This window comes from Genypterus blacodes, unplaced genomic scaffold (assembly GCF_046128005.1).
Source record: "Genypterus blacodes isolate CSIRO-AG114 ecotype Tasmania unplaced genomic scaffold, CSIRO-AGI_Gbla_v1 ptg000147l_1, whole genome shotgun sequence".
NCBI lineage: Eukaryota > Metazoa > Chordata > Actinopteri > Ophidiiformes > Ophidiidae > Genypterus > Genypterus blacodes.
This window is the reverse complement of record NW_027466949.1, coordinates 2,005,037-2,016,115: the sequence shown is the minus strand read 5'-3', so window position 1 is coordinate 2,016,115 and position 11,079 is coordinate 2,005,037. Positions and strand designations below refer to the sequence as shown.

The window sequence follows — 11,079 nt, the reverse complement described above, 5'->3', positions numbered from 1 at the left end:
AGGTCCCATCAGCTCAGTGCATTAAGACATTCACAGCCCAGATTTACTCTTTTTTACACTTCAATACCCCAAAAGAAACCAAATCTATTTACACTTTAATCTTCCCGTTTCCAGTGAGCTAATATTCAACATGATGAAGAGTATCAGATAGACTTTCTCATGCATCTCTTCCTCATTCACAAATCCCCGGGAGGATTTCAGGTTAAATGCCTAAATATTAACATACAGTATTTATACACAGAAACAAAGAGTCGCTCTGCAACCAAAATGACGTTAATCACATTGAATGTTCGATATTTATGCTAAAGATAAACTCAGCTTTCTACATTATTGAACCCAAGACGCACAGGATTCACTGTCAGCGTGTGAGGCTCTTCATCGCACTCAGTGTATTATTTTCCACGCACGCACGCACACACACTGTAAATATATGAATGTTATGGCACAGGTCCTATCCCATTCATGGACTAAGGGACTGCATAATTTACCAACTGTCAGTATGCTGTTTTCTAAAGTCACGTTGTAATTCCAGCTTGAACACTGGCCGACTCTGCAAAGAAAGGAATAAAGTTTAAATTTGAATATTACGGTAGAATTCATATGGTGAACTTAAGATACGAGTTCAACTCAAGAGAAGAGCAGAACAGAATCAAGATTGAGCTTGGTGGATTTCGACTCTCAGATCAGTGCAGTGAGATGTGATTGGCTGGAAAAAAATGGCCTAAATGATAAGATTCCTGCAAATGTACAAGCTTGCAATCTGTTTTGGTGTATTGTTTGGAGATGAATGGTGAAGTTGTGGCTTAGTGGTGGTTTGTGATGGTGTGGTGTTTGCTCATGTAACCTGCGTTGTGTGTTGCATCAATAAGGAGCTTGCATCTGGTATGAATAGAACTTTATTCTGCAGACAGAAGACATTGATTGTCTTTTTATCTAAAGTATAGCAAAACACATAAACCCATAATAAGCCCATGTGGCCTTGAAAGATACTACATTGGATCGTTAAACAAATGGAAGAATTAAACGAGTTAAACACACAATTCACACGAACTACAGAGATAGACAGATATTTACAACAATTACAAACAATATGGCACACAATACAAACGTTCATAGAGACAGGTGCAAATATAAAAAATAAATAAAGTAAAACAGAGGGTTAGAGTTACTTTTTTTCCAAAACCTGTAAGTAAATGTTTTCAGGTCTGGTACTCATTAGATTTAGAAATTTGATTAATAAAAAAATCAAAAACGAAAAATGCTAACAGGCTGCCATAGCGCAAAACTGGAGGTTAATTCTCATCTCATCATTCTCATCAAAATGTTTCATACCGATTCAGATAGACAAAATCAATACACTTTGATAAACACTCTAAACAACTAGTCTTTGATCTGTACTGGAGCTGGGAACCAAAAGATTTCCCAGTACACAGCTCATACTGTGTAAGATTGTGTGTAAGATCATCCTTTTTTGTTTATTTGACATTTTGCGCAGATAGCTTTAGCTCATTTCCAGCACTGAAAATTATTTGATTATGTTTGTGGACTTCCAAATTTAAACTTCTCACAGCTTTATTTCCTGCTGCTGTTCTCAACAACACACTTGTGAGTTGTAATCTGTGACTGCTGATTGTGTGTTGGGCCTCAAATAAAAGCCCAATTATTTTGTGTACATTGTTTCCCCTTTCTGACACTAGACAATTACATTTTCTCCAAAACATGTTTTCTCATGTGTCTCCTCAGATTTCCTTTTAAAGTGAAGTTTTTATCGCAAACTGAGCAGCTATGGCTTCTCTCCTGTGTGGATTCTCATGTGGACCTTCAGGTCTCCATTGTGACTGAAGTCTTTACCACAAACTGAGCAACTAAATGGCTTCTCTCCTGTGTGGGTTCTCATGTGGACCTTCAGGTCTCCATTGTGACTGAAGTCTTTACCACAAACTGAGCAGCTAAATGGCTTCTCTCCTGTGTGGATTTTCATGTGGGACTTCAGGTGTTCATTGCTATTGAAGTTTTTACCACAAACGGAGCAGCTAAATCACTTCTCTCCTGTATGGATACTCATGTGGACCTTTAGGTGTCCATTTGAAGTGAGGTCTTTACCACAAACTGAGCAACTAAATGGCTTCTCTCCTGTGTGGGTTCTCATGTGGGACTTCAGGTCTCGACTGTGACTGAAGTCTTTACCACAAACTGAGCAGCTAAATGGCTTCTCTCCTGTGTGGATTCTCATGTGGACCTTCAGGTCTCCATTGTAACTGAAGTCTCTACCACAAACCGAGCAACAGTAAAGCTTCGGTCCTGTGTGAATTCTGATTTGGACCTTCTGGTCTCCATTCAGAGTTGAGATGCTGGCTCAGCTTCTGTGTTTTTTTCACTTTGACTTTGATGAAGCTGAGAGGACTCAATTTTCATTTCAGCATCTTCACTCTTCACAGACTCCTTCAGACCATATAGCTGCTCTCCCTCCTGTCTAATCCAGAGCGCCTCCTGCTCCTCTCTTATATGTGGGTGTTCTGGCTCCTCCTGGCCCAGACTGGGGCTCCACTTTTGCTGCACAAACAGCTGCTGGACGCCTAAAGGCCATGCTGAAAGAGACAGATACACAATGGAAAAGGTGTGGTTATATTTGCCCAAGCCTGTTGGGGTACAATAGTTCAGAAAGGTAACGGTTCGCATGGGATCAAGGTCATAGGGTCATGGTGTTCTTTTGATAGGGTGTTCACTCAGGTTCTCACAATACAAAACTTTTGACTTTAATACCGATACCGAGTTCAGCGGGGCAATACACTATAGATACAATGCCATTAAAAAAACATTCCAATCTCTCAATACATTGTGTTTAACTGTTGTCGTGGCAATTTCAGCATAAAAGATACCAAGAATAAAGTTGTCCAAAAGAGAGTCAGAGTTCGTCTTGTTTATTTGAAGCTTCAAGGACACAGATCATACAGAGAGCAAAGCTGTCTGCTGGAGAGTGCGAAGATTAGGTAGAAACACATGCCTTTTATGTGGGAGTACGAGGTGCCCAGAGAAGACAGTCAGGTGGGGGCTGAGTAGCTCATCGTAGATTTAGGAGCTCTAATCTACGATGTGCCCAGAGGAGGCAGGTGTTGGGGGCTGCCCTGACCTGGCCTCGACCCCAGAGAGGAGTTGCCAGCCTTCAGGGCAGTTTGTCACAAAAAGGACTTTGTTGAAAACTGATAAAAACATAGTTACATATCATACTTTGAACCAAGGGCATTCTGTTATAGAACAGAATGTTCTCAAGTCATACTATAAATCTACAGACATTCTTATGTTGAACAGTTTGGCGACAGACACGCAAGATGTTCAACCAAGCACGTGTTATGCATTTTTCCATCACACTGTCGATCTGTGTGCACATTGGAAAGCTAGCAGAGGGCAGAATAGTGCCATTAACGAAACATGACAACGCCTTGCAAGTCCTTAGATATTAACAAAGGTGTTAGAGATTATTCTCTGAAAATAAAAGTAGCCCGCTATAAATAAGATATTTTCTTCTAAATAAATATATCATATATATATATATATATATATACAGTATATATAAAGTATATATATATAAAGTTGAAGGTGCTCATAACAATCCTAGTGTATACCATAATCACTTTGGATGAACTTTAACTTTACATGAAATTGCGAACCCCTCTCTTAATATTGTCATTAAAGGGAAGGGAACTTTTAAATCAAAATAAATTAATGTAAATTCATGAACTATTGAAATTATGATCTTGCTTTTTAGTTCAAAATAATGAAATTACTCAAACATCATCATGTTCTACTTGTGAATTACATATTTTACAGTTTATGACAAGGTTGAACTTTTTGAGATATGAATACAAAGTGAACCGACCTGTTCTATGCAAACGGACTTCAGGGTTGAGGGCGTCGGACAATCTTTTTCGCAGTCCGTCCTTTTCCTGCTGTGACAATTCTTCTTCTAAAGCTCTGATCTCTTCCAGGAGATCTTCCACAGACATTTTCACACAAGGATGAAAACTTTGCCTTTTTTTCATGTGCTTATAGTCGAAACCCTGAAGGTCGAAAGTATGTGTCTTACAGTTGAGTGAGGACAGGACTGGGGATTTCCTGTGTTTGTTAATTTCCTTCCTTGAACGTTGGAACTTGAGGGGGCTGGATGAATGTGCTCATAGTCGAAACCCGGAAGGTCTGGAGTATAATATGATTAAAAATAATCTTTTCAAAAATAAAACGAGTCATTTCTGGATTCCTGAGGAAGAAACAGACTGCATTGTCTCTTTTTTCATGTTTAATTATTCCAGTTTCGTTTTCCCATTTACTTGTACAATAAGAGTTTAGTCAACGCAGTGATCCACAGTAAATGAGCGTTAATCAGGTCGTGTGTGTGTGAGTGAGTGTGTGCAACACTCACAGGTCCCATCAGCTCAGTGCATTAAAACATTCACTGCCAAGATTTACTCTATTTTACACTTAAATACCCCAAAAGAAACCAAATCTATTTACACTGAATCTTCCCGTTTCCAGTGAGCTAATATTCAACATGATGAAGAGTATCAGATAGACTTTCTCATGCATCTCTTCCTCATTCACAAATCCCCGGGAGGATTTCAGGTTAAATGCCTAAATATTAACATACAGTATTTATACACAGAAACAAAGAGTCGCTCTGCAACCAAAATGACGTTAATCACATTGAATGTTCGATATTTATGCTATAGATAAACTCAGCTTTCTACATAACTGAACCCGAGACGCACAGGATTCACTGGTCTGTCAGCGTGTGAGGCTCTTCATCGCACTCAGTCTATTATCTCACTCACTCTCTCTCTCTCTCACACACACACACACCTCCTCTAATAAGGCAGGGGGCAGGTGAATACGGTCCCCAGGTGTCAGACTCGGGTAGGAAACAGACTCAGCAGAAGGTAATGACCGTCTGCAGTCAGCGCCATCATTTGACCTAAATATAGCAAAGCGGGAAGCTTGAGCGCGTTGCTGATGAACGTCAACCTCACACAAACAGCATGGACAGAGCTGGTGTGTGTGTGTGTGTGTGATTGTGACAGAGAGCGAGAGAGAAAGCAGATTGTCAGTCAGGTGTGATGACTCCAAGGCTATATATAGTTGCAGCAGCAGCACCCCCCGTCTTCATGCCCGCCTCGTCTCCCTCAGGTGCCCCGTCTAGCATAATCCTGGGTTAGCACCATTAGGAAATGTCAGAAAAACGTGAAAATGTCGCACCCTAGAAGGAGCTCCACTCACACAAACACACTTATATACACACACGCACACACACAGAGGTGGAATGTATTCACATTTACATTTTTATCTCTGCCGTATAATGCGCCTGAACACAACACGTCTGACAGTCTGTAAGCAGAACGAACCTTCATGAGGTCATTGAACGCCTCCTCATTGTGACCAAGATGAAGACGAGCAAAGTGCATTTGTTTGGTGTGAGGTCATTCTCTAAAATACGTGTCAGAAATGACATTACAATCTGACTCTCTCACACACACACACACACACACACACACACACACACACACACACACACACACACACACACACACACACACACACACACACACACACACACACACACACACACACACACACACACACACACACACACACACAATCCCAAGAGTCCCAGGGATTTGGTCAGGAGAGGAGGGAGACCAAGAATTCCTGTTGCCCCTGACAACAGGCATACCAAGTTGTGGACTCCGATAAACGATGGCGGTCAAAGCTCGCTGCTGTTGTTGTTGATTGCTTATGATGATGATGTTGATGATGATGCTAATGGAGTCTTTGCTGGCAGCGGCTCACACACTGACAGACGGCGTGGTGCAGTCCGGTTGGGGTCGGGGGTCCAGGCGCACTTCCTGTGACCTATGGCGACCTCTATTTTTTTTTAGTCTGCCACGAAGTGGACAAATGTAACCGGGAAAGCTCCTCGTCTCATTGGCTCGCCTTCAATGTGGCCCAGCTGCAGAGAGAGAGAGAGAGAGACACACTGAAGCACTACAGCGCCACCTAATGGAGCACATACACTCACCGCAAACGATAGCTTTTTCAAAGAAAACTTTCCTTTTATGTCCTTTAAAGTCAATTTAAATGTCTCTTATGTCTGAAAGTAGAAAGCTATAACATTTACACTCCGGTAATATAGTGTAGTGTCATTTCACAGGATGTCATAAGAAGGATTTAAGGCTGAACCATGGGGGATTGTGGGTAGGCCAACTGACAGAGCGACTTGAATCTGCGGCTCGGGAAAACAAGTTGCAGCTGGTCTCCGTTAACACAAGGGGCTCACAGAGGAAGCAACAACAGACAGAAAGAGAAGAAGAGGAGGAGGAGGATGGGGATTTGAGGGTTCTGGCCAGAATGAGGTCATGGCTTATTCGATTCTGCGTCCATGGTTACAACAAGCACACCGACATCCGACAAGCGGGACTTTGGGAGCTTTGACTCCGCCGACGTTGGGATACTGACCCACCACTCCTGGTCTTCCTCGCCGTCCACCACGATGACCTCGCCCTCGGAGAACGTCAGCTCATCCGGGTTGTCGGCGATGCAGTTGTAGATGGCTTTGACTCTCTTCGGCCTCTGCTTCTGAGAGAGAGAGAGAGACGGCAAATGGAGAGAAGAAGTTGAGATTTTGCTACACGACCGGTCCAGCAGAGGGCGCACAAGTTACACAAACTCATAAAGACAGATCATTATTACCTAACAGACTTTGTCAATGAGCGAATGAGAAGGAGAGACTCACGGGATAGGCCTTCCTGGGCATGGGGGCCGGAGGCAGAGACTGACCCACCGAGTTCTGAGGGCATCCTGGTACTTCCTTAGCTGGAAACAGGAAGAGGAAACTATATCACAATGACAACATTTCCTCAGGACTCGGGGCAGATAGCAAAAGCGGCTCGCACGCCTTCTGTGCAAAATGGGAACAAACGCGTTGATAAGATACAGATTCCCACTTCCTGTCTTTTATCCGTTTACTCACCAGGTCGTTCCATGGATTCCTTTCGGTTCAGATGTCCTCTGCTGAAGCTTTTATCGTTCCTGCAAAGCCATAAAACACAAAAAGTTATCCCTGCGCGCTGCCATGACAACACTAGCCTCAGCCCAAACAGATGCACCGTTCTACCGGAAACAGCGGCGTCCTGCTAATTTTACGGCGTTCCCGGCTTGGTTACAGATTTATGACGCAGCTACATCCTCTGGGTACGGAAAGACGCGAGGGCACCGTAGAGACGAGTTACTGCTGGGAAACCTAACGATCCGGCTAGGAGACGACGGGAAAACACAAAACTGCAGACGCTCTGCACTTTCTATGGCTTCTGGTTGTGGCCTAATGAAGCCAAGTGTGTGTTTGTGTTGTAAATTCAGCTTTTTATGTTCTTTCCTTACCCTGCGGGGGACTTGGGGGGCACGGATCGGGCCCCCGGCGGCCCCTGGCCCGGCTTGGGTTGTATATTCATGGCCTCCATCGCGCTGGCTGTCTTTGCGACAGAAAGAGGGCCCAGACCTGGAACGCACAGAGATGCAACATAGTGACAAAAACAGATAGAGAATCCAAAAGGCTTCACGTCTCCGTCTCGTGAGGGTGTCCGTACCTCCGGTTGAGGTGAGTCTCATGGGGGGGACGGGCGGGTGCATGTTAGGCGGGTCGGAGGACGACCTCTGCCGCCCCAGCAGGTCTAAAGAACCGGGCTTCCAGTTGGGGGAGGACGAGGACTGACCGATCCCTCCCAGGCCGGACAACTGGACTGAGGAAGAGAGAGAGAGAGAGAGAGAGAGAGAGAGAGAGAGAGAGAGAGAGAGGGATGATTAATCGGGAAGAAAGGAGAAGAGGACACTAGAACTTTTCCCGTGAAGACAAAAGGTGAGAGGATTTGCCGGAGCGAGCATCCTTTTTATACGCTGCTTACGCTCCGGCGTAATTAAGGGAGACGGTCAGCGTGGAGACGGAATGTGGGGGCGAGCGAGGAGGCCGACGCTCCTTTGGCAGAGCACCAGACGGCCTCTAATGTTATTAAAGATCCAACAGCGGTGGACGACGGGAGGCAGAGGCTCCACGAGAGCAGCTCTGGAATTCCGTCTTTCCACATTTATTACTCATTTTCATCGGCTTTAAGATTGCAGGTAGAGAGAGGCGGTCGAGATCCTGGACGAGACTCGAGAAGCGGGAAGGTTTTTGGAAAAGCAGCTGTCAATACTTCGCGAACGATGAGGTCAGACAAAGCAGAAACCTCATGGGGCGTCCATGTCCGTGTCACTTACCCAGATTCCTCGGCGGCAGCGGCGGGGCGGAGGTGCCGGCGGGCTGAGCGGTGCCGGCGTTGAGGATGGTGCCGTATGTCTCGTTGTTGACCAGGCTGGGCATAAAGGTGCGCTGCTTGTCCTTGCCCAGGCCCGAGGCGTCGCGGCCCCCCGAGGCTGGGCTAGACTGCAGATGGGAGTTGCTGCCCGGCGTGTAGCAGCTGACCGGGCGCTCGTCCCTGCGGTGAGGGCTGGGCTGCAAGGGGGCGGCAGGAGGTCAAGGTTCAAAAAGGTCCAACACTCTGTAATTTGGGATTGTTATAAAACCGTCTTCTCCCTCTCACCTTCTCGTCCAGGTCTTCGTCGCTCTCGTCCAGGTCCTCCGGCTGCAGGCACCACTCGTACTCCACGTGGACGTGGGCGTTGAATTTACCCGCCAGCGCTTGATTTAGCTGCACACACAAACAACAAATGTAAACGTAGCCGACTGAAATGCGATGAGGAAAACGGAAATGGACTTGGACAGCGCCGGCTCACCAGCTCCTCGCACTGCAGGTGTTTCAGCCTCCGGGCGATATCCAGCGGCGTCTCTCCGGCCTCGTTAGCTGCAGAGGCAAACAACGGAAACACATAATCACATCTGTGTTCGACATCAGCGCAAACACACAACCCACTCTCCTCCGCGCCACTGTGATGAGGGAAGTGTGTAATTAGAGTCTCTCTGTCTCTCTCAGAGGACAGTGAACGCACCACTGCAGGCCCATTCAGAGCTCTGTGTGTGTGTGTGTGTGTGTGTGTGTGTGTGTGTGTGTGTGTGTGTGTGTTCTTACCAATGTCTATAGAGGCTTTGCCCCGCAGCAGCAGCTTCAGACACTCGCTGTTGTCGGTCAGGCAGCAGTAGTGCAGCGCCGTGCTGCCTTTGGCCGTCTGCTTGTCCAAGTTCACACTGCAGAGGAGACAAAAGACGGAAGAGAAGGACAGACAGAGGGGAGAAGATCAGATCACAATGATGAGAGGCTGAAAATGAAGACTCGCTCTCTCTGTGCAGCTCTGACTCTCCTGCTGGACACCAGATGTTGGGATGTTGAGTCTCTCACCTGTTCTGAGTGAGGAAGTCCACGATGTGCAGAGACGTCCTGTCAACCAGACGGACCGCCAGATGAAGAGCCGTCTCTCCTTGTTCCTGCAATCGAAGAAGAAGACGACACATCAGGGGTCAGGAGGTCGTGGAAGAATCAGGGACACATTCCAAAGGTCTTTCTACTCACGTGTCCGTTGGCCAGAGGGATGGGCTCCATGAGGTCCAGGCCCTCGGCGTAGACCTGGACCAGGGTGAAGATGTCCCGGGCCTTGACGGCGTCGCACAGCGTGTGCAGCCTGGACGTGGCGTCGGGACATTTCTTCCGGGCGAAACGCTTCTCTGTGTATTTGGCTGTGATGAAGTCCTTCCTCGCCTGCCTGGAGGAAGACAAAAGGGTGGCTCAGTTTCATGCGAGTGTGTGTGTGTGTGTGTGTGTGAGGGCAGAGGTGAACTCGACTATCCCGACTTCTATTCTAATCATATGATGTCACCTAATACACTTTAACATTCATTCCTATGGGAGCTATATGAACACACAAACACAGCCAGCGCCCCCTTGTGGCCTGTAAGCTGTTGGCAGCTGAGGTGTCACCAGGCTATGGGTTGAAGTCGAGTGTAAACAGAAGTCTGAGACAGACGAGAGTGGGAGGGAGGAGATGTGTGTGTGTGAGAGAGAGAGAGAAGGACAGAGAGACAGGAGGGGCGACTTACATGTCACTGCCAGGGTTCGGTTTCACCACATTTTCGGCACTTAAACAAGCCTCCATGATTTCATTAAAGCCAGCATTCCCCACATTCTTGGCCAGCTGTGGAATGAGCACACACACACAGACACACCAAAACAAACTAGTTACACAAGAATGTCATTTTCTGCACAGCATGCGATTTTTCTTATTCATTTATTTAAAAACCACATCATCATTTTTGCCACCAACAACACTGGGACACATCATGAACTCTGTGTGTGTATGTGTGTGTGTGTGTCTGTGTGTGTAGCCTCATGAACTGCGTTTAACATAGAGGGATGCACGGCTGGAAGCGTTTAATCCCGACCGTTCCTCAGGCAGTGAATCCAACACCAAACAGCGATTAGGGAAAGGGACTATCAGCTATTTAGTGTGCAGAGACATCCAGAGGTCCTCCCGGCTCCGCCCACTGTCCCCTCGTGTCCTCATTCCTGATCCTCGCCTCTACTCCTCCTCCTCATTCTTCCCGCTCGCCTCCCCTCCTTTCTCCTGCTCTAATTTTATCCTGCCGCACACTCTCCCAGGAGTGTTTTTAATAACGGGGAAGTCAATGCAATCAAATAAATCAAAACAGGCAGCTGGGAGGAGATTGAGTGTGAAAGCTGGACTCAAAGGTTAAATGTACCAAGAGCTCTGAGGTGCTGAGGACATCCAGAGTGAGGGACTGGATCCTGGAGTAGTGGACTCCCAGCTCCCTGTGGATCCCGGAACATTCGATACAGGTCAGGATGCCCAGGTTGGTGGACAGCCACGTCGGGTCTGGAAGACGCAACAGGGAAAAAGGGAAGCGAATGAATGAAATGAGAGAGAAGAGGAAGAGAGAGAAAGGACAGAAAGAAAGTGACACGTCGTCCTGCTCTCGGGCGAGCAAACAAACTTTCATGTGTCCTTTGGAAAGCTGTGGACTGTGGAAATTTAATAGCTGCCTGAAGGACACGTTATTATCTCACACACACACACACACAAGATTGAGTT

General features: G+C 46.4%; 1 protein-coding gene across 4 annotated transcripts in view; it reads right to left on the bottom strand.

The window, feature by feature from the left end:
• asap2a (ArfGAP with SH3 domain, ankyrin repeat and PH domain 2a) overlaps nucleotides 1-11,079 on the bottom strand; it is a 104,379-nt gene that overhangs the window by 63,862 nt on the left and 29,438 nt on the right. The window contains exons 15-29 of one of the 4 annotated variants that reach the window (XM_076165574.1): nucleotides 10,730-10,863; nucleotides 10,070-10,164; nucleotides 9,546-9,735; nucleotides 9,375-9,460; nucleotides 9,108-9,223; nucleotides 8,815-8,882; nucleotides 8,622-8,729; nucleotides 8,299-8,533; nucleotides 7,632-7,784; nucleotides 7,426-7,543; nucleotides 7,019-7,077; nucleotides 6,782-6,861; nucleotides 6,505-6,624; nucleotides 3,878-5,998; nucleotides 2,498-3,200 (exon numbers count right to left, since the gene is read on the bottom strand). In XM_076165574.1, coding sequence (XP_076021689.1) covers nucleotides 5,924-5,998; nucleotides 6,505-6,624; nucleotides 6,782-6,861; nucleotides 7,019-7,077; nucleotides 7,426-7,543; nucleotides 7,632-7,784; nucleotides 8,299-8,533; nucleotides 8,622-8,729; nucleotides 8,815-8,882; nucleotides 9,108-9,223; nucleotides 9,375-9,460; nucleotides 9,546-9,735; nucleotides 10,070-10,164; nucleotides 10,730-10,863 — 1,637 coding nt within the window. In that variant the 3' untranslated portion in view covers nucleotides 2,498-3,200; nucleotides 3,878-5,923. Of the gene's footprint in view, nucleotides 1-2,497; nucleotides 3,201-3,877; nucleotides 5,999-6,504; nucleotides 6,625-6,781; nucleotides 6,862-7,018; nucleotides 7,078-7,425; nucleotides 7,544-7,631; nucleotides 7,785-8,298; nucleotides 8,534-8,621; nucleotides 8,730-8,814; nucleotides 8,883-9,107; nucleotides 9,224-9,374; nucleotides 9,461-9,545; nucleotides 9,736-10,069; nucleotides 10,165-10,729; nucleotides 10,864-11,079 lie in introns of those variants that run through there. The other 3 variants (XM_076165572.1, XM_076165576.1, XM_076165575.1) reach the window with 3 other exon arrangements.